The sequence below is a fragment of the Lepidochelys kempii genome, chromosome 7 (assembly GCF_965140285.1).
Source record: "Lepidochelys kempii isolate rLepKem1 chromosome 7, rLepKem1.hap1, whole genome shotgun sequence".
Classification (NCBI taxonomy): Eukaryota; Metazoa; Chordata; order Testudines; family Cheloniidae; genus Lepidochelys; species Lepidochelys kempii.
This window is the reverse complement of record NC_136386.1, coordinates 102,005,118-102,027,664: the sequence shown is the minus strand read 5'-3', so window position 1 is coordinate 102,027,664 and position 22,547 is coordinate 102,005,118. Positions and strand designations below refer to the sequence as shown.

General features: G+C 39.1%; 1 protein-coding gene across 1 annotated transcript; it reads right to left on the bottom strand.

Moving 5' to 3' along the window:
- Positions 1 to 1,490: 1,490 nt before the first annotated feature.
- On the bottom strand, positions 1,491 to 18,662 carry CLRN3 (clarin 3). The gene is made up of 3 exons (XM_073354055.2): positions 18,315 to 18,662; positions 8,689 to 8,865; positions 1,491 to 3,803 (listed from the first exon to the last, which is right to left on the bottom strand). Exons 1-3 carry the CDS (start codon positions 18,541 to 18,543, stop codon positions 3,529 to 3,531), a joined length of 681 nt encoding a protein of 226 aa, XP_073210156.1. The 5' UTR covers positions 18,544 to 18,662; the 3' UTR covers positions 1,491 to 3,528.
- Between the last annotated feature and the right edge of the window lie 3,885 nt (positions 18,663 to 22,547).

Genomic DNA, 22,547 nt, shown 5'->3' with positions numbered 1-22,547 from the left:
AAACACCTCTGCACTATATTCTATGGAAATAATGTGATAAACTCACAGCAGTTGCATTTGAAACCATGAGAGTTACCTGGTAACTAACATCAGTGTTGTTTCATGTAAATTCTTTGTTACCAACAGACGCATTTTCCTAGTCTGCAGTGGTATGTAGCTATGTAACTTACAACTAGAAGTGGCAGGAAAATTACAATCAATACGTTTTCAGTGGAAAATGGGGCACAACAATTTATGCAAACAGTTTTCCATTTCCCCCCAACTCTGTGCTCTCTAAGGGGAACTTTACTTTTCTTTCATGCTTGTTTTCTTGTGTCCCATAATCTAAAAACATTCAGACAAAAAGTAAATGATCTGCCTTTGTATGGAAAATCCTAACTGTCTGCTGCTAAAATTTGGATTTCTGCAACATTATAATTTTGATCTACATTTCATCCAGGTGAATAAATAAGTACCATGATTAAAGTTCAGGTCTAAGGCCAAATACTCATTCACATGAAGTCAATGGCAAAACTGCCATTGGCCCATAGTCTCTAAGGCCCCAATCCTGCCCGAGACTCCATGCAGACAGGCTCTTGGGCCTAAATGGAGCCCTATTAACTGTAGTGAGGCTTCATGCAGGAGTCTGCCCATGTGAAGCCAGTTGCAGGATCTAGCCTTAGGTTACTGGTCCTGTAAATGTAGTGAATGTAGACAAACCACTAACCCTGCCGTGACCTACGCTTTTGATTCTATTCCGGTGCCAGTCTACACAGCATATCAAAAAGATTATCAATGGAGTAAAACATGTAAATCTCACAAGAAAAGCATGAGATCTTGTGAGATTTTCAGCCTGATTTTTACAGACCCATGAGGTTCAGATAAGGACCCAGAACTGAGGCTGCTTATTAGAAGCAAACTGTTGAATCTTCTGCAGTTTGTCCATTATTGAAAATGATCTGTTGCTGCTCTACAAATACTGAAACAAGGCTGACCCTCTTACTTTCAAAGGAGGAGACATAAGTCCTCTAATAATTCTCTATTACAATGACTTTGTTTCTATCCTACCTAATGACAGATGCAGGATTAGTCATGTTGCGTGATGGATGTTGGCTTAGCAAAGCTGTAACAATTGCTCACTGAAGCTGTGTGAAAAATTTTGCAGCTGAAGCAAAACTGGCAAATGTTTGGCTTTGTGCCAGTTTAGCTTGTGTGTGCAAAGTATCTGACATTTCAGCTGAAATGTTTGCAGTGATGAAAAGTGGTTCTATGCAAGGGTTTTATCATAAAGTGAAAACTGGAAAGGTCTCTTGTTTGATGCACCTATTCAATCTCTCAAAGATAAACGACCCAAGCTTTTTTCCAGAATACCACCCTAACTTTGTACTGATCTGCTCCATATAAACTGCTCTAAGGTAAGATTTCTGCAGCGGGTTATACCTTCATCTGGCAAAATACACTGGAGATTTTATACTTTAATCTTGAAAATTATGTTGACGTAACCAACAAGCTCCAGAAGAGGTTTTATTTGCTTGAGTCAACCTTCTGAGAAGTTACATTCTTCCAAAACTCCTGTATCCATTCAAGTGTTCTTTTTTGGAGCCGCTGTGGTATTTCATCATATACCTCCGATGTAATGAATGCATCTGTAAATCAGGCTTGATAAGGTATGGTAAAGGGAGACTGTGTGATACAGTTAAATCATTGGGAAAGGTCTCCCAGCAGTTTGGGGTAGGGGCAAGAGAGTGCAAGGTGCTAATCACTTCAGTCTGTGAACACCCATCCCTGCAACATGAGCATTGAGCGTAAGCTTACAGGATGCCATGGGGTCTGCCTTCCTGCGCAGAGGAAGATGTGAATACAGTTGGTGAAAATTATCAGCACCTAAAGAGAAGGAGTCAGCTCAGCCTCGCTGCAGGAAGTTAGAAAGCTAGAGAATAAAACTCCCTTTAAAGACTACAGAATACTTTTTTTTGTTCCGTTAGTTAGAAGCATTATACTTTAATTATTCAGCTCCATGTAATGAATAAGAGCTTCGGCCATGGCATTTATATTATCCTGTAAATATTCACTATCTGTGTCAGTGCAAAAGGGCAGTATGATTTTATTTTCAGGAAACAGGAGGACCACACCTGTACAAGGTGCAGCTTTATCATTCCACTAGCTGTGTTAATAAAAAAAAAGTCTTTATATAGTCTAAAACAGGGGTCCTAAAAAACATTTGCAAATGTGAACAAGCGGTTAATAATTGACTTGTAGATACTCACCATCTCACTCTTAACTGAACAGACCATCTCCTTCCTTATTTATGATTACATAATGTCCCTCTAGCACAGGGTCACCATGTAAACCACAATGTTTCTATTTAGCCACTCCAGACAGGAACAAGACTCCAGCAATAGCACTGATTTTGCACTGGTGTTCATATTGTTTGCTACTCTGCATGGCCTAATGTGAGTGTAGTCGCTAGAAGAAGTGAGTTCATACTCCAGAATAAAGTAACCGAGGAAGATTGGTGAGGCAAAGAGCAACAGTGAATTCTAAGTGTGGACGGGATCATTTACTGTGGGGCTCAAAGAGAAAGTGAAAGATGAAAAAAAAAGGGGGGGGGGGGAGAAATGGCAACTGATTGCAGTGGAGGGCAAAGCACTGAGGCCCCAGTGACTTTGCCCTATAATCTTCAAGATTTCTTATGTTTTCTGGATTAGTCTACCGCTTTCCAATCAGGAATTATGTCCATAATCAAAATAATGGGCCTGTCCTTGCATCTGATTGAGCTCAGACTTCAAAGGGCAGAGTAAAGGGTCTTTGTATTTTTAGGCCACCCTGGTCCTGGTGCTGGTTCAGCCCTCACTACAAATTAAACAGCCCCTAGAGGCCATTCTGCAGCCAAGAAAAGTCAGAATGCAAGAGGTGGAAACTGGCTATGCTGAATGATGCATGGATGGGGAGAGAAGGGCTGCAATAGGATTTGCTTGGATGCATAATGGGGTAGGACTGAAGGAGCAGCAGCACGAAGATGGAATGTTTCCTTGCATTCACTTTCCAAATCTCTGTGTCCTAATGCCCTTTACACTTTGCTGCTGCCCACTCAGACAGTAGCAGTGCAGTGGGGATCCCCTAAAAACTCAATTCTGGATTGTGTTCCACCCATTGAGAGGTCCTGGTCTTCACTGTGCTGTAGCTGCTGCTTTGTTCCTTCCAGACTCTTAACTTCACATAGGTACTCCCCCAGGGGAGGAGTCAGGAAGGTGAGCTATGCAAAGCTCATTCTTAAAGGGCCCACAGACAAATGGTGCACATAGGGATCATTATACAACTTCATTTAACTGATGCCCTTATCAATAAATAATTTGTAAACATTTATGGCAAAATAGATCTAAAATGATGAAGATTAATTCAATCAGTACTAAAGATAGGCGGACAGCACAATGAACAACTGAAGTGAACAACAATATACATTTGCAGTTTAAATTATCAGCCATGATTGTCCACATATTGACTTGCAATTTTCTTCCACATTACCTTTAAATGAAAGAACTGGTATCACTAAAATAAAATACCATCTTTTGGTGCATTTTCAATGGGTCTCTCCTGTTCCTTCCTCTTGGAATACCTTGCATGGTGATAGAAGACGATGATGATGATAGTTGCAACATTCAAAAGAAAGATAAGAAGCATGAGCCAATATGAATATTCATAATTGTTTCTGGAGTGTTTATATTCACTTGAAGAAAACACACAGTTTGAAGCCAACTCTACAGACAGTTTGTTTGCCTCTACGTTCACTGCAAACAATATCATGATTAGAAGAATGAAGATGCCTAGAAAATAGGAATACAATGTTACAAATAGCACTGTGATATTATATGGGTACACTTATGCAAATATAACAGTTCTAATATCTATTTCATTCTAGGCATTTCAACCAATTGGAAGAAAAATCTGGAGTTTCCTATAAATAAAATATTCTGGGGAGTTATCTAAAGAATTTACTGTGCCCTGTCTGACAACTGATGTGCAATGTTTTGTGTACCTACCTCTGAGTCCAACTCAACTCCTATTAAAGCCAATGGAAGGATTCCTCTTGACTTCAGTGGGAGTAAAGCCATCTAAGGGGGAAGTCTTGCTGTTGGACCCACAGCAGAGATATGCATAGTATATTATCCACTTGACCCATATACAGGAATCCTATTGACACCAATAGGCATTTGCATGTTATACATAATAGAGATCTTACCAAAGATAAGAGAGCTGAACTGCAGATCCAAGAGCCACATTTCCCCACAAACTTTAGAAGATATGTAGAGATGTAAGTCACTATAGAAGTTACCTAAATGGTGCTACAGCATAAATGTGTTGCCTGTATTAATATGACTGAAGAAGAATCCTTGTTTTTGGTTAGAAGTTCTAGGAATAAAGTAGACAGTGGGATTCTATTTCTTTAGTCTAAATTGCAGTATATAAGAACATAAGAATGGCCCTACTGGGTCAAACCAAAGGTCCATCTAGCCCAATGTCCTGTCTTCTGACAGTGGCCAGTGCCTGGTGCACCAGAGGAAATGAACAGAACAGGTAATCATAAAGTGATCCATCCCCTGTCGCTCATTCCCAGCTTCTGGCAAACAGAGGCTAGGAACACCATCCCTGTCCATCCTGGCTAATACCCATTGATGGACCTATGAATTTATCTAGTTCTTTTTTTAACCCTGTTATGGTCTTGGCCTTCACAACATCCTCTGGCAAGGAGTTCCATAGGTTGACTGTGCATTGTGTGAAGAAATACTTCCTTTTATTTGTTTTAAACCTGCTGCCTACTAGTTTCATTTGGTGACCCCAGTTCTTGTGTTATGAGAAGTAGTAAACAACACTTTCTTATCTACTTTGTCTACCCCAGACATAATTTTATAGACCTTAATCATATCTCCTCTTAACCGTCTCTTTTCCAAGCTGAAAAGTCCAAGTCTTATTAATCTCTCCTCATATGGAAGACGTTCCATACTCCTAATCATTTTTGTTACCCTTTTCTGAAACTTTTCCAATTCCAATATATCTTTTTTGAGATGGGGCGATCACATCTGCACACAGTATTCAAGATGTGGGCATACCATGGATTTATATAGAGGAAACATGATATTTTCTGTCCTATTTTCTATCCCTTTCTTAATTATCCCCAGCATTCTGCTCACTTTTTTGACTACTGCTGCACATTGACTGGATGTTTTCAGAGAACTATCCACAATCACTCCAAGATCTCTTTCTTGAGTGGTAACAGCTAATTTAGACGCCATCATTTTATATGTATAGTTGGGATTATGCTTTCCAATGTACATTACATTGCATTTATCAATATTAAATTTCATCTGCCATTTTGTTGTCCAGTCACCCCCAGTTTTGAGAGATCCTTTTGTAGCTCTTTGCAGTCTGCCTGGGTCTTAACTATTTTTAGTAATTTTGTATTATCTGCAAATTTTGCCACCTCACTGTTTACCTCTTTTTCCAGATCATTTATGGATATGTTGAATAGGACTGGTCCCAGAACAGCCCCTAGGGGAATGCCACTATTTACCTTTCTCCATTCTGAAAACTGACCATTTATACCTACCCTTTGTTTCCTATCTTTTAACCAGTTACCAGTCCATGAGAGCACCTTCCCTCTTACCCCATGGCAATTTACTTTGCTTAAGAGCCTTTGGTGAGGGACCTTGTCAAAAGCTTTCTGAAAATCTAAGTACACTATATCCACTGGATCCCCTTGGTCCACATGCTTGTTGATCCCCTCAAAGAATTCTAGTAGATTGGTGAGGCATGATTTCCCTTTACTAAAACCATGTTGACTCTTCCTCAACAAATTATGTTCATGTATGTGTCTTACAATTTTGTTCTTTATTATAGTTTCAACCAGTTTGCCCAGTACTGAAGTCAGGCTTACAGGCCTCTAATTGCCGGGATCACCTTGGGGCCCTTTTTAAAAATTGGCATCTCATTAGTTATCCTACAGTCATCTGATACTGAAGCTGATTTAAATGATAGCTTACAGACTACAGTTAGTAGTTCTGCAATTTCACACTTGAGTTCCTTCAGAAGTTTTGGGTGAATACCATCTGGTCCTGGTGACCTGGTGTTTAATTTATCAATTTGTTTCAAAACCTCCTCTAATGATATCTTAATCTGGGACAGTTCATCAGATCTGTCACCTAAAAAGAGTGGCTCAGGTTTGGGAATCTCCCTCACATCCTCAGCCGTGAAGACCGATGCAAAGAATTCATTTAGTTTCACTGCAATGGCCTTATCATCCTTGAGTGCTCCTTTAGCACCTCGATCATCCAGTGGCCCTACTGGTTGTTTGGCAGGCTTCCTACTTCTGATGTACTTAAAAAAATTTGCTATTACTTTTTGAGTCTTTGGCTAACTGTTCCTCAAATTCTTTTTTTGGCCTTCCTAATTGTATTTTTACAGTTCATTTGCCAGTGTTTATGCTCCTTTCTATTTTCCTCACTAGGATTTAACTTCCACTTTTTAAAGGATGCCTTTTTGCCTCTCACTGCTTCTTTTACTTTGTTGTTTAGCCACAGTGGCTCTTTTTTGGTTCTCTTACCATGTTTTTTAATTTGGGATATACATTTCAGTTAAGCCTCTATTATGGTGTTTTTAAAAAGTTTCCATGCAGTTTGCAGAGATTTCACTTTTGGCGCTGTACCCCTTAATTTCTGTTTAACTAACCTCCTCATTTTTGTGTAGCTCCCCTTTCTGAAATTAAATGCTACAGTGTTGAACCATGTGGTGTTTTTCCTGTCACAGGGATATTAAATTTAATTATATTATGGTCACTATTACCAATCAGTCCAGCTATATTCACCTCTTGGACCAGATCCTGTGCTCCATTTAGGACTAGATCAAGAATTGCCTCTCCTCTGGTGGGTTCCAGGACCAGCTGCTCCAAGAAGCACTCATTTAAGGTGTCAAGAAACTTTATCTCTGCATCCTGTCCTGAGGTGACATGTACCCAATCAATATGGGGATAATTGAAATCCCCCATTTTTATCACTGAGTTTTTTATGTTAATAGCCTCTCTAATCTGCCTGAGCATTTCACAGTCACTATCACCATCCTGGTCAGGTGGTCGGTAATATATCCCTACTGCTATATTCTTGTTATAAGAGCATGGAATTTCTATCCATAGAGATTCTATGGAACAGTTGGATTCATTTATGATTTTTACTTCGTTTGATTCTCTGCTTTCTTTCACATATAATGTCTCTCCCCCAAAAGCACGACCTGTTCTGTCCTTCAGTTATATTTTGTATCCTGGTATTACTGTATCCAATTGATTATCCTCATTCCACCAAGTCTCTGTGATGCCTATTATATCAATATCCTCATTTAATAAGAGGCACTCTAGTTCACACATTTTATTATTTAGACTTCTAGCATTGGTACATAAGCACTTTAAAAACTTGTCTCCTTTTAGCTGTCTGCCATTACACAATGTAACTGAATGGGACTTTTTTTTATTTGACTGTTTCTGATCAGACCAGCCTGTATTTTATCATTTTCCATCCTCTAGTCCTCATTAAGACATAGAGATTCTCTATTAATAGAATCTCCCCTCAGGGATGTCCGAACCATGCACTCCTCCGCACCTTTCCCACAGCCCTTAGTTTAAAAACTGCTATACAACATAAATATAAAATATATCATTTTGTCCTTGAGAATGAGTACTTTCCTAATTACTACTTCTGCATTTCTATCTCCTCTGACCTTGCTAAACTTGCTCTGAGTGGTCCTATGCTCGCATGTGCATAAACAATGGGCTGAAGCTCTCTTAAGATAGATTTGACTTTTCTTCAGAAATGAGTGAAATTAACGAGGCTCAGTGCCAGATGGAACTGGACACAAGGGTCCAGATTTTTAAAGGTATCTAGGTGCATTAAGATGTAGATAGGTACCTAGTGGGATTTTCAAAAGCACATAGGTGCCTAAATACCTTTGCAAATTTAGTCCTTAGTCACTTCCAATACCTGCATTTTCCTGCATGTCTGCCTTGATTTCTGTAGTTTGAGAAGGGTCAGCTTCAGATCTCTGCTGTGATGTGCATGCATTTAATTGCATTAAATTATGTTGTAAATAACTACCTCTGTTTTTTCATTTTTATTATTGCAATCAATGCACCCAGAAACTTACTGAATGATGGATTCATTTAAAATAACCATTACAATTTAATTGCTGTCTGAAGGAACAAGGTGCTCAGATACCATGGTGACAGTTATAGCATAATACCTGAATAAAATAGAATTCTCTTTCAAATGTTGCTGGTTTGTGATATTTTCATAGTCCTCCCATAACCATTAAATTCATAGACATGCAATCCTTAAATCTTACTAGTGAGAAGATAATGCTGACTTGCTGTCACTCCTGATAAGTGCCAGAGCTCTTGCTAGAGATTAGAAGTCTACCCTATATATATAATTTATATAATATATAATTTAGAAATGGGTTGGTGTGTATGCATGCATGTGTAAATGAGAATCAAGTCCTATAATTGATGTATGCATGCACATTCTCTCTCTCTCTCACTCACTCACACATTCCCCCCCTTCTTTGCTTTACCAGAGTGGTGTAAAAGGGCCTTAATGTACATGACAATCAGGCATTCTCTATGCAGTATATTATATAATTCCTTTAGAATAGTATGCAGTACATACTTACCATTTAGGGAATTCCATGTATAGACTCCAATGGGTCCCAGAAATGTCTGGTAGGGATTGGTTACGGTGTTGCAGCATGTAAATCCAGAACTCATAAGGGAGCTAAGCAAACTGAGAACCAGGAGCAAGATAATCACAACGTTCAAACTTTTCATTTCTATCTTTCCCAACGCTGTCACTGAAATATGATAGCTCAGCGTTAATACCAGATCCAATATTTGATATTAATAAAAGTCAAGTTTTGCTGAAAATACAAAACTGATTGTGAGCATATACTTATAGCCACCTAAGTCTCAGAGATCTGTTTGTGAATGGGAACCTGGGGTACAGTTGGGCCTTGAGACTAGGGCAGTTGGGCCTTGATACATTTGAGGATCTGGGCCTTCGTTATTACTTTATATGTGTAGATTGCTGTGTCTATTATTTTTCTGTCTTCCATAAAATCCTTCTAATTTGTCAGTATTGTTCTGGTAATAAAATGCCCAGATCTGAACACAATATTCCAGATGCAGTCACAGTAGGTCTATGCTGAGAATAGGGTACCATTGTACCTGGATATTTTATGTATTTACTTATTTTGATTTAAATAATATTGAAAAGATACCTATACAAGGCTCTAGGTGCCTTTATATGTAATTAGTATGGCAACAAAACCCCAACCACATTAGAACAATCATTCAAACAGGAACTGTGCCAGTCAGCATCCACAGAAAAAACTCATTTCCACCCCTCCTTTGGATACAACAGATTATTGTAGAGTACTGAGTTTACTGTCTATAACTAGAGAAATCGTAACAGTGATCAGGCCTCCACTGTGTTTCTTTTAAAATAGGTCATTGAAAATAAACAGGAAAGGAAACTGCTGTCTCCTGTTTTACATGTTACTCCTGGGATCTGAGGATACTTGATACCATAAGCCAATTTCTGGAAACTTTGTTCTATGTAACACCAGATGAGGCTCTGTTATGTAAACTATATACAAATGTCAGTAATTCTGCTTGAAATAAATAGGAAAAGATGGTGACTCAGGAGGTGGACATTTCACAAAGCTGATGTGAAGCAAGTGCTACTTCAGCTTTATTATGCATATAGTCTTATTACTAATTTTTGTCTATTTCACAAAATAAGTCTGGGTCTGTATGGATAGGATCAGTCCATTCTTCTCTGCCAAACTTACTTTAACCTGTTCACTCAAGTTTAACTAATCATGAGAGAGCCTAATCATGAGTCTGGACCCACTCTACTCCCTGACCACGAGTGATTGATCTTATGCAGGCACATTGCAATCCCAAGTTAGCAGATACAATATATCTGCACACTGTTACAGTGTATTTAGAGACACACTAAGTAGCATGTCCCATCCAGCATAGGATTTTTTTAAAAAAAGGTTTTTAGGTCATATGTTATAGGTTGCCTTTCTAGTGTTTGTAATATTTTATTGGATGCTAGAATAAAATCCCATACTTCACAGCTGGAACCAGCAAAAGGAATCTGCAAAAGCAGATTTTATTGAAAATAAGCGGTATGAATCTACATTTAAATAAAACCCTCTGTGCATTTACAGTGCAAAACACTCCATGTACGAAGGCCGTGGACATTTGCCCCCGCCTGTGGAATTCTCCCACAACCCTACCTGGCCTTTCCTACATCTATTTGCTTATTTTATTTTTACCAAAGGATAGGTCAGGTTTTGGACTATATTTAGGACTGTGACAATGTATTGGCTTTAGGACCCTATTAAATGCTCAAACTCTCATTGATTTCAGTGGGAACAAGTTTAGGCTACTGCCCTGGGTGTCTTCAATCTCCAGTGCTACCAGTTTGATACCTTTCACAAGTTCTACATTCATTTAAAAATTTACATTACATACTATAATTTTTTAAAGTACAATATAATCCAACCCAGCTTGATACATCCCCATGAGGCATCACAGAACACCTGTCTGCATGAAAATTGATGATCAGTTAAGTCAATTCTAGCATCAGTACTTTTCAAGTGTTTGTCAAGAGTTTCTGTAAGGTACTGGAAAAATAATAAAACTTCCTCTAATGATGTCACTTCCTGTTTCTTAATAAAGTTAGTTCAAGACTGGCATGTATGCACACCTCACCCTGCCACTTCTCCACAAAATAAATGGCCCTAAAAATGGCCCAAGTTTGCTTTCAGATTGAAAACAAGCCAAGCCATTGACAAAACACTTCCCACCCGGTATTAGCTGAATAGAACTTTTCTGATGTGCCCGCCATAGGTAAATAATTAAAACACAAACTCTGCTTATACTTCGGTAGGTACACAAATGTTCTGAGGTGACTAACAGCTTCTGAATTTTTGCCAGCTCATGAAAGTATAAAGTACTTGAATTACCCCATATAAATCATTAGCAGCTTGTTAGTAGGCTGCTGTTACCTTGGTCAAGTTTTTTGTGTTCTGTACTTTAACTTCCAAAATGTACAACAGGAAATCCAATATATCTTTCAGTGGAGTAAATAAATAAATTTGGGAGGTCTGTCATTTGTAAAGGTCTTTGTTAGTCTGTTTGTAAGGCTACTAATTAACTAACCCTTTAAAAACAATCACAGTGCTGTTGCCAGCAAATTCCTTAGATCCCAAGAACAGTCTTACAAGGGCAAAATTCTCCTTTTTATTTCACGCTGCAGATCTTTATAGAACGTTTCCCATTCCATTTCTCACACACACCATGCACTGAGATCAATGGGAGTTCCGCAAGGGAAACCAGCACAGAATATGTCATAGAGATCCATAGTGCACGAGATGCTTGCTATTAGTGAGAGGATGTGCTGTATATTTAAAAGTATGTTCATAACTCTTCCTAATAAATGTTGTATAAAACCTATTGAAGAAAAAGCATACCTCTCCCTTCACATTTTCTTTGTGCACGTTTGTATTATCATCCTTTTTATACTCTGAAAAAATATGATCTTTCAGGATTCTGAAGCTAGACATTTCCACTTTTACCTGGTAGCTAAATGATGACAAATAGTTTGTGCATTTTAAAATCCTTTTAGTTTTTAAATTGCCATGAAGCAAATTGCTAGTCTCATAATATAAAGATGCACATAATAAAACGAATGAACAACATGTTAAAGTTGTTGGAATCTTTGCTTGGAAAGATTAAAAATGGTTGCTGAAAATTCAACACAACAACAATGCAAACTACTATGGAAGATTTCAAATTCTGACATTTAAAATAGAAACTTCACAACATGAAGAAGAAGGAAGCCAAGTTGAACAACATCTATTTCCCTAAAGATGCTGAACTGCTCGTCAGAAGGATATTAGAAAAACTGAGGAACCATCTCCTGCACCTTATATACTCCACAAATGACCACCTGTAGCGGGGCAGTCACCCACTCCTGCCTGGAAGGGCTTAAAACAGCCCTGGGAGAGGGCCGGGGCAGGGGAAAAAGCTAGGCTGATTGGGAGGCAGCCTCAGCTGTGGCCATGCCCCAAACAGACCCAGCTGGCCCTATAAAAGCCAGTGAAGCTAGGCGTAGAAGAACTCTTCCTCTACCTTGTTGAGGGAGAGGGGCCTGGCTGCTGGGAAGCTGAGAGAGTACCTGTGGTAGAGCAGGGCTGGGGGAAGGCTAGAGGGGCTGGGGAGCTCCGGCCTGGAAATTCTGCAGGCCTAGAGTAAGGCCACAGAGGTACTGGGGTTGCAGAGGGCAGCCCACGGGTAGGCAGAGGCAGCAGGTCCCCCTTGCCTATGATGAATGGCACTTACACTACAGTTGGCCCCAGAAAATGGGGGTGAGGTGAAGACTAGCAGTGGCCATAGACTGAGGTAAGGGTTGAGGTCTCCCTGGGGAGGGGAGACCCAAATCTGTGTAGGGTACCACAGGTGGCGGCACCCTGCCGTGAAAGGGGACACTGGGGTCTGGGAGGGACTCTGGGCCCAGTGGCAGTGGGACACTAGCCTGCAGAGGGCGCTCTGGAGGCTGGAACGCTAATTCCCTGGATTACCAGCAGGAGGTGTTGCAGGGGTGAGTCTCGCATCGCTACACCACCTCAGACAAGAAATCATTGCATGCTCCCACACGCTGGAAGAAAAAAATCAGTAAGCCTACCTGGAGATCATGGAGGAAACCCAAAACTATCAAATAAAACCCCTGATGACTGCCATTCTACACACAGACAAAAAGTGGAACCAACTACAACCTCTCAACCAGTTGGTTAAAAAAACAACCTTTTTTTAATCCACTTATAGTTTTGGCCTTCACAACATCCCCTGGCAACAAGTTCCACAGGTTGACTCCACTGTGTGAAGAAGTACTTCCTTTTGTTTGTTTAAACCTACGGCCTATTGATTTCATTGGGTGACCCCTGGTTCCTGTGTTTTGTGAAGGGGTAAATAACACTTCCTTATTGTCTCCACACCATTCATGATTTCATAGATTTCTATCATGCCCCCTGCCCCTTAGTCTTCTCTTTTCCACGCTGAATAGTCTCAGTTTTTTAAATCTGTCCTCGTATGGAAGCTGTTCTATACCCTTAATCATTTTTGTTACCCTGCTCTGTAATTTGTACATTCTAATGTATCTTTTTTCAGATGGAGTGACCAGCACTGCATTCATCATTCCAATGTGGGCATACCATGGATTTACACAGTGGCTTTATAATCTTTTTTGTCTTATCTACTCCTTTCCTAATGGTTCCTAACATTCTGTTAGCTTTTTTGACTACGGCTGCACATTGAGCAGATGTTTTCAGAGAACTATCTAAAATGACTCCAAGATCTCTTTCTTGGGTAGTAATAGCTAATTTAGACCTCATTGTTTTGTAGGCATAATTGGGATTATGTTTTCCAATGTGCACTACTTTGCACATTGATTACCTTCCTTCATCCTCAAACCACTCACTACCCAAAGGGCCAGCCTCCTTTGAGACAGTACTGACTTCCTCCAGAAACTCTGCAACATTAACAACCTCCCCCAGAACACCACCCTTGCCTCTATGGATGTTACTTTCTTATGTACCAACATCCCTCACCATGATGGAATCACTGCTTGCCTCAAATACCTACAAGATAATTTACAACATTCAGAAATCCACCCCAAACACATTGTCAAACTCATCCATTTCATCTTCACCCATAACAACTTCACATTTAACAATAAACACTTTGTCCAAATCATGGGAATGGCCCTGGATCGTAAAATGGTTCCTCAATATGCCAATGTCTCTTCCTGGATCATCTTGAGGAAGAATTTCTGAAAAAATGTACTATGAAATCAACTGTATACCTGAGACACATCAATGATATTTTTTCCCCCCTCTGGACAGACAACCTAGCTTCCCTCATAGATTTTTTTTTCACCACAACTTCACCTGCTACCCTACACTGGAACCCATATGGGGTATAATCAAGCAATTACAGTCCATACTTGATGGGGACCACATCTTGAAAGAAAATCTTTCCCAAACCATCTCTTCTGGCCTTCAAACAACAGTACAATCTCCCCAAACTCTTTATCATTAGAATTAAGCTTCCCATAGACCCCAAAGGCCACCAGATCTTGCCAGAACAACGGATGCAAAACTTGCAGACCTATCTCCACTGCTACAATCATCAGTATTCTCCTCCTTCCCCCTGCAACACACCTTTCAAGATCCATGGGTTCTACACATGCGGTGTATCTCATCCAGCGCATCAAATGCGCCTTCGACAACTATGTGGTGTGGGTGAAACCAGACAATTGTTATATCTCAAATGAACTAACAGAAAAATAAGACCAAAAAAAATCACCCATAGGTGAACAATTTTCACAAAGCGATCACTCCATATGTAACCTCTCAGTCCTCATTCTCAAAGGAAATCTGCACAACACCTTCAAGAAATGAGCCTGGGAATTGAAATTCATAACTCTGCTTAGATGCTAAACACCATGGACTTAATACAGACAATGGTTTTATGGCTTATTAAAATTTGTAACACACCCAAGTGCATGCTAACCCTTAATTGCTTACTTCATTTTAAGTGGTCTCCAATAGCATGTGGAGACCCTTATGCTTAACAATCTGTCCCAACTTCTATTTAGCTCAGACACTCTGGTTAGCTTCCCCAGACCTGAAGAACTTTGTCAAGCTCAAAAACTCATCCTTTCCACCAAGAGAAGTTGGTTCAATAAAAGATATCACTGCTCTTGAGGTTACTTTTTTTTCCCCTTCAATAAAAGGTGCATAACTTGTACTGTCAATTCTATTTTCTCACATAAATGCGGCCTTTTGAGAGCCTCTTTCTTTTCACTGATGGGGAGGTGGTCATGGAATGCAGCCTTTGTGAGGATGGCAGAAGAGCTCTCTTCACCATCCGCTACCACATTAACCTAAAGGTATGACTATTCCTCAAGACCCTTGGATGGAGGACACTGTACAGTATTGGAATGTTCTGACTCTTGTGGCTTAACTTTTTTGATGATCATTTTAACAGATGAGGTTAAAAAATTAAGAAAATAATCTTTCACAGAAGTGTATGTATGTTTAAAAATTTGTAGAATCATATACAATAGACTTTAACAAATAAATAATAATGTACAATACAGACCCTAAGAATTACTTTACAACAAGTGCACTCTACACTGACTTTATTCCTAGAGGAATTTATTTGAGAGACTTTTTAACTTAAAGAAAAATATATTTAGACTATTCTTTAAACATATCTTTGTCTATATAATAAAAATCTCCCTTAAAGTAGCTTTCATGGCCAGAATAAACTCTGGGTCTTTTCAAATTTAAATATCTCAGGCATTCTTATTTTTCAATAACTATAAATAGCTATTGTGGTAAGCTAATCATTTAGTAATGTCGTATTTAAAATCTCACTTCTACTTTAATTTGAGAAGAACAAAACAGGGTCACAAATCTCTCTCTGCTTGGTCAAAGCCTACTTGCCCTACCTATACAAGTATTCTGTGACTGATTTTCATTTTATAATAGCACCTAGAGGCCATAATCAGAACTGGGGCTCCATTGTGCTAGCTGCTATAAAAACACAAAGACGAGGTGCATACCCCAAACTGCTTCCAATCTAAGGCCCTGATTCTGCAATGAGCTCTGTGTGGTTAGACTGCTGTGCCCACTGAAGTCAATGAAGGTCCGTCTGCATGGAGCTAGGATGAGGACCTATGTCCGTTGGTGTGAGAGGGATACAGTCAAACGTAAACAACCTTTTTTATATACAAAATTGGAAATTAAAATAATATTTTAACTAGACAAATATAGGGCTGATCTGTCCCCAAAACCTTTGTTCTAATTGAAATTGTTTCAATGGACTGATACCAAACTGTGTCACTATTTTCATTTTTAAAATATTTAAGATATTCTACTACTAACACTTGCAACTGGTTTTTTCCCCATTGTAATGTGGTCCTTATAACTTGCATTGAAATAATGTTGCCATCCTCATAATTTTGATAATATGCTGTTATCATAGATAATCAGCCAAAGGTGACTTCAGTGCAGCTACACCATATAGAAAGTATCTTGTCAATGTTACATATTGTTGTGGTCTTGGTAATGTTTTGTCATTGGGTGCAGGTAGAGTCTCCTTACTAAACTCAGAAAAGATTATGTTAAGTGTGTAAAAATAAATTATCCTGATTACTATTTCCTAGACTAGGATGGGGTCCTGTCTGGGTCAGTTCTGTTCTGTTAATTTGTCTGTGGCATCATGGTCTTTGTCAAAAGTATCATATATAAAATAATCTATAAAATATACATCTTGTCTGCTAATTATTTTAAACCATTCTTCCCCGACTTTCTCAATAGGTTTTGTGGCCTGCTTCTCTTCTCTCATTCAAAGGAGTACATCAGAATAGTTTCTTTGAAGCCAATAGAGTCACACTGGTGTAAAATCCAGTGTAAGGCCCTGATCCTTGCAAACACTTATGTACATGCCTAGCTTTTACTAGTTCCATTTTGCTTTTTCTAATATATTTTTTCTAATATTTGCTTGTCTTATATATATAGCATCTTTGTTCAAGGTTCCCCTAGGTAAAACTTCATCTTTTATTGTTTTTCCCTCTCTCTTTCCTCATTTTCCCCTCGTCTTGTCTATATCTAGGCTTGGAAGGATGAGATTTTTATCAGTAAGTTTAGTAATCGTCAATTTCACCAAACATACACAAAGCAATGAAAAAATATTTCCACTGATGATAACTTAAATATATATATGCAGAGTAAGAAAATACTGGTTAGGAAATTGCTAGAGGTTGATTTCAGGGTATTTACTTTGTATATTTTGACATGTGATGTCGACAATATGTGTTCTAATAATATAAAGCTTTAACTTTTTTAATTTCAACATCTACTGTAATTAATTATTGTCTGACATGCCCCATAATTTTCCACAGCTGTGAAAATGTTAATAGACAAAAATTGAAAAAAATATTAAAAATAAACATCCATATTATCCAACAAAATTATAACAATATAAAAATTGAATTCTGCCAAGCCTATCTATATTCTCTCTCCTTTCCCTCCCCCGCACCTCTCACTTTCTCTTCTTTGTTTTTTGCCTGTCGTCCTTCTGTCCTATGGTAAATTTACTAGTAAGAGGAAATATGAAGAACTGAAGATATATATGTCTGATTTTTCTGTAAGTGTAGAGTTCAGCTTTGACCCAATCTATTGGACATTTTCAGATGTTGTGAAGTCTAAGATGCGTCTGGGTGGAAGAACACAACTTATTCTAATTCCCTGAGTTGTGTTGGAAATCTCATGTCATAGTTTATCAAAGTGGAATGTTGACAGGTACCCTTTGGTAGTCTCATGGAGAAACATCCCTATAAAAGGTGTATGTCAAGCTCATGTTGCAAGGTAAATTCCATATTGTCATGTTAGTCAAAAAGGAATTGCTAGTATTATATAGCTACAGTAACATGCAAACATAAAAGATTTTAAAAATACTAGTTTATATGTTAACCTGACTGGCTCCATTATTTACAAGTTAAAATGAAGGAGCCTTAAAAGAAAAGGCTAAAAATGAATATTACCCAATACCTAACTAAAATGACAATCAATTTATACAAATTTTGCCAAAATATTTGTACTGGCATTGTTAAATTGTTTAAATGTTTTACAGCCTAACATGAAACTTGTGACAATCATGTTTTAGAATAAAATTACTGTCTAAAACCTAACATTTTGGTCAGAGCACTGTATGCATGTCATTCCAAATCAGCAGGAACTGTATTATCTTTTTGAAATAATTTGTAAAAAAAAACGATAATAAAATGAGCAGTAACTACTTTTCCGCTATTGACTGAAAGCTTCTGCAAACTTAGACTTGCTGTTTTTAATACAACTGTTTCCCTTTTACCTTGATACTTCCCACAGACAAAGCTATGAACTAATAAGATCCTGGATAATGTGAAAGGGTTGCTGTTTGCAATTGTGTTGCTGCTATTATGTGCTGTACTATTTGTTCTCTTATTTTTACAACTCTCCTAAATCCCATAATGTTAGTATGTAAATACTCTAGTCTTCAATAAAAATATATGTATAAACAAATAAAAGACATGAACTGCTCTTCATAGTATCTGCTAAAATGAAATGTATCAAGGTAAGACAACACAACAGTATCCATTTATATTCACTATAGTAGTTACCTTGGAAATTTTTGGCTGGCGTTTCAAGTCCACCAATCACCTTCTTTGAACACACACCTTCAAAAACCCCATATGTGACGGTTATAATAGCACTTGAATTTCCTTCGGTAAAGTTAACATTACTTGAGACCCAGTTTTTGTTTGCAAGAACGATGCAGACTATCACAAAAGACCAAATACTGGTAAAACAGGCAGATGCAAACATCAATGTTTTTTTTCTGGATGGCATTTTATCAGAGAGATGTGTTTTCTTGTGGTGCAGGTTATACTTTTCTTCTTTCCTTAGTCTTGTTAATGAGAGCTCCAAGCTGAAAGAGACTGTTCCCTGCTGTTAGAGATTATAGACCTAGTTTTGTACTGGTAGAAAATTATGCCAGTAAACTTTGAACTAACAGCAGTGGTAATAAAGTTGTAAAATAACTGAACTTTGGTCTGGAGAAAAGATGTTGCCATAGTTACAACCATACTAGTCTAACAAAGGACAGTAGGAATCTGCCACTACAATGTCTCTTCATCAAATGATTTCCTATTGGCTGTGCTTTGCCAAGTGAAATGAAACCAAATCAAGCGTTAGTCTTTCAAATCAGATTTCCTTAGATATCTTCTAGAGCTTAAAAAATACTGGCTGTAAAATATTGTAGCTCATGAAGAGATCAAAGAAATCTTAAATTAGTGCTTTCTTGAAGATTTGTATTCAACCCAGAAAGCATTCTGAGCTGGTACAGGAGGAGAAGCAGGTAAGACTGGTAACTAATCTTGAAATATAGTTCTCCTATGTCCATATCCAAAAGACTTTCAGACACCCTGATAGACCCAGAGTTGTAACAGTAAATATTAACAAGGATATCCTTTTTTCTCTGTTTTATTTTGATGTAGGTTATAGAGCAGGGGTAGGCAACTTATGGCATGCGTGCCAAAGATGGAACTGAAAGGGTTAGGACCACTCTAGGCTTTTTTCTTTAACTTATCCAAAAATCATTTTATGTCTGAGAATATTTCATGTATATTTGTTGCTCTATTTACTGTTTTATTTTCCTCTCCTCTCTATAAAAAATGCTGTGTGTTGCACCCAGAGCACAGAGGATTTATTTACCACTCCACTCCATATCACACAAGGCATCATGACACTGGTAAAGGCTGTCTTCCAGACAAATGACATCATCTGTGTTTATCAGCAACGTGAACTCCCAAGAGAGGATAAACCCAAGGCCAAGTGACTGTAAAACAATTCCTGCCTGTTGTAATATTATTTTAACAATCGGAAGAACAGGGTTTTTTAGTGTTGACCAACTGTGACGCTAGCAGTTTCAGAAATGCCAATTTTAGTTTAAAACTATTTCAAAACATTTCATTATTAACACAGGTTTGACAGGATTCAGCATTCTGGTTGATAGGTTGTTTAGCTGAGTATTGCTGTTTTCTTTATTTGCTATTCTTGAGGTACTGTACATCAGGTTCAAGGCCTCTGTGCTCTTTCATTTTCAAATGCAAGACTTCCTGAAATTCTTACCTATTCTGGGTGGATACATATGATTTAATCATTCAGGCTGTGACATTGCCTAGAACTGTGAACTCCAATTGACTTCCATAGGAGCTGAGTTGGCTCAGCACCTTGCTGGATGTAACTGCAATCTTGAAGGATCAGGATTAGTGACATAGCACCACACTCATTCTAAAACATACGCTTAGAGGAAGTGACTGTCTGTGGCTAAGGTAGAAATACTAAGAATGGGGGTGGGGATGGGGGTAGAATCTGATAAAGAAAAGCTGGTAAATTCTGTATCAAATTGGGAGATTACATTAGAATTTTAAACTCAGTAAAACCTTCAAATTTACTGAAATAACTTATTCAGAGGGGTAGAATGGAATTATGAGAGGGATTTGAAATTAGCACAATGAAATTCCTCTGGTTGTATATGATGAGAGTGATAATGCAATGAGCTTCATGCCTATGCTGATATGTAATGGATTTATGGTATTTTTATCCTCCTATTGCTTTGATCTTTCTTACAGCACAAACAAGTATTAGAAAAATAATTTTAAATTTTATATGAAAATTTTTTCAAGAGAACATCCTTGAATCTTTTTAGTCAGAACTCAATGTGCATTTCTATATTTCTATCAATTGTTTAGCTCAGATATTGGTTTCTCTTCTTCAATTCCATCCCTCATTCCTCTGTCAGAGAGACATAAAAAATAATCACTCAAAACTGTGACTTGTATTTCACACAATGCTTCCCTTCTCCTATCTCTTCTTTCATTTTTCCTGATGCTTTTAAAAAATAAATCTTTGAAAGTTCTGTTTGGTGTTCATATTGCATCACTTCTTCTTTCTGTGTCTCTGTTTCAGTGACTGATCTAGTTTCGTACTGGCTTCAACTTTCTGAATGTGGTAGCAGGTTTTCAAGGGAAGAATGAGATCTGGTACTCAGGACTTTGTGCTTTGCTTTTAACAGCTAGAGGACATTGGTTCTCATGTCTCTGCTGTCTCCCGAGGGGTGAATTTTTGTGTTTTCCGCATGTGCTCACTCAGCATCACAGGCTTTATGAGCTTATTAGATTTTCAAAGAAAAGTAAGTTGGGTAGGGACAGAGGAAAATAAACTGGAAAATGATTAGGAATTCTCTACCCTCATCCAAAATATACCTTGCGATAATACTATCATCCTATAAGAGTTCTGTGTGTGTTAGTACATATTGATTGAAATAAAATGGCTTGACCTTTAGGGACTCTTAAGGTGTTAATAACACTACTAAATTTTAGATTATAGAGGACGACGACAAGAGAGTCTTCAGGTCCAGAGGTTGAGTGCATAATGTGCTGTTACGATGTTATCCAGCGATATTAGGAGTTGTACTTCCAGAATCTTACAATGTAGAATGCAAACTACCAGATAATGAGCAAAGAGCTGTACAACCTGAACACCTATATAATACTTCAGATGAGTCTTAATAGCTTCCTATATTTAGGGGCAAGGAATTGAGAAGATATTGCCTCAGATTTGACCCTCACTGCCCCAGATTTGACAGTCACTTGTGAAATCTTCTGAATTCCCTTTATTACCTGTTTACTTTTTGAATTTTGAACAGCATCCTTTCCCCCATGCACAAAGAGACCTCTTGCGGTAAGCTTTCCAACACTGGTCTCCTCTCTAAGGATTCTGAAGGGGGTCTAGCATATTGACCTTTGACCTTAAAGGGCAGTAAAGCCACTTTGTCAGTGGTTGGAGTCACACACAGCCACAATGTGGTGAAGTGAGATCCTGACTAGGGTTGCCAGGCATCCACTTTTTGACCGGAACGCCCGGTTGAAAAGGGACCCTGGTGGCTCCAGTCGGCGGCACAGCAGGTGCCTGGTGCTAAGGTAGGCTCCCTATCTCCCCTAGCTCCGCGCGGCCACCAGATCCTTGTGACCCCTAGGCTCATGGGTGGCCAGGGAGGCTCCGTGTGCTGCCTCTGCCCCTAGGGCTGGCTCCACAGCTCCCATTGGCTGGGAACCATGATGAATGGGAGCTGCAGGGGCAGCGCCTGTAGGCGTGAGGGCAGCGCGCACAGCCTCCTTGGCCACCCATGCGCCAAGGCGATGCACTGCAGGGACCCGGCAGCTGCTTCCTAGGAGCTGTGGTAAGCACCACCGGGACCACATACTTCGAACCCCCTACTGCACCCCAACCCCTGCCCCTGTCTGGAGTTCTCTCCTGCACTGAAACTCCCTCCCAGAGCCTGCACCCTGCACTCCCCTAACACCTGCCCAAGCCCTGAGCACCTTCCTGCACCCCAAACCCCTCATCCCCGGCCCCTCACCACAGCCTGCACTCCCAGCTGGAGCCCTCACCCCCCTCCCACACTCCAACCCTGCCCTAGCCTGGTGAAAGTAAATGATGGTGGGGGAGAGTGAGCAACGGAGGGAGGGGGGATTGGAGTGAGTGGGGGCAGGGCCTCGGAGAAGGGAGTGGCAGGGCTGTTTGGTTTTGTGTGATTTGAAAGTTGGTAACCCTAATCTTGACCTACCATTATAATATTTGCTTTGTGACCCTGCATCATGGTGATGCAATTAATCATATTGATGCCAATCAATCATCACAGTGCAACCTCAAGCCAACACACTACACTACACCACCATTTTATACCATTTTCCAATCCCATCCTGACTGCTGGGAGGAAAACAAGGTTTCTCATCTTTCTTTTTTCCGTGTGAGGGGACTTGAAAGGCTCAAAGCAGCTTCTGCCTGTT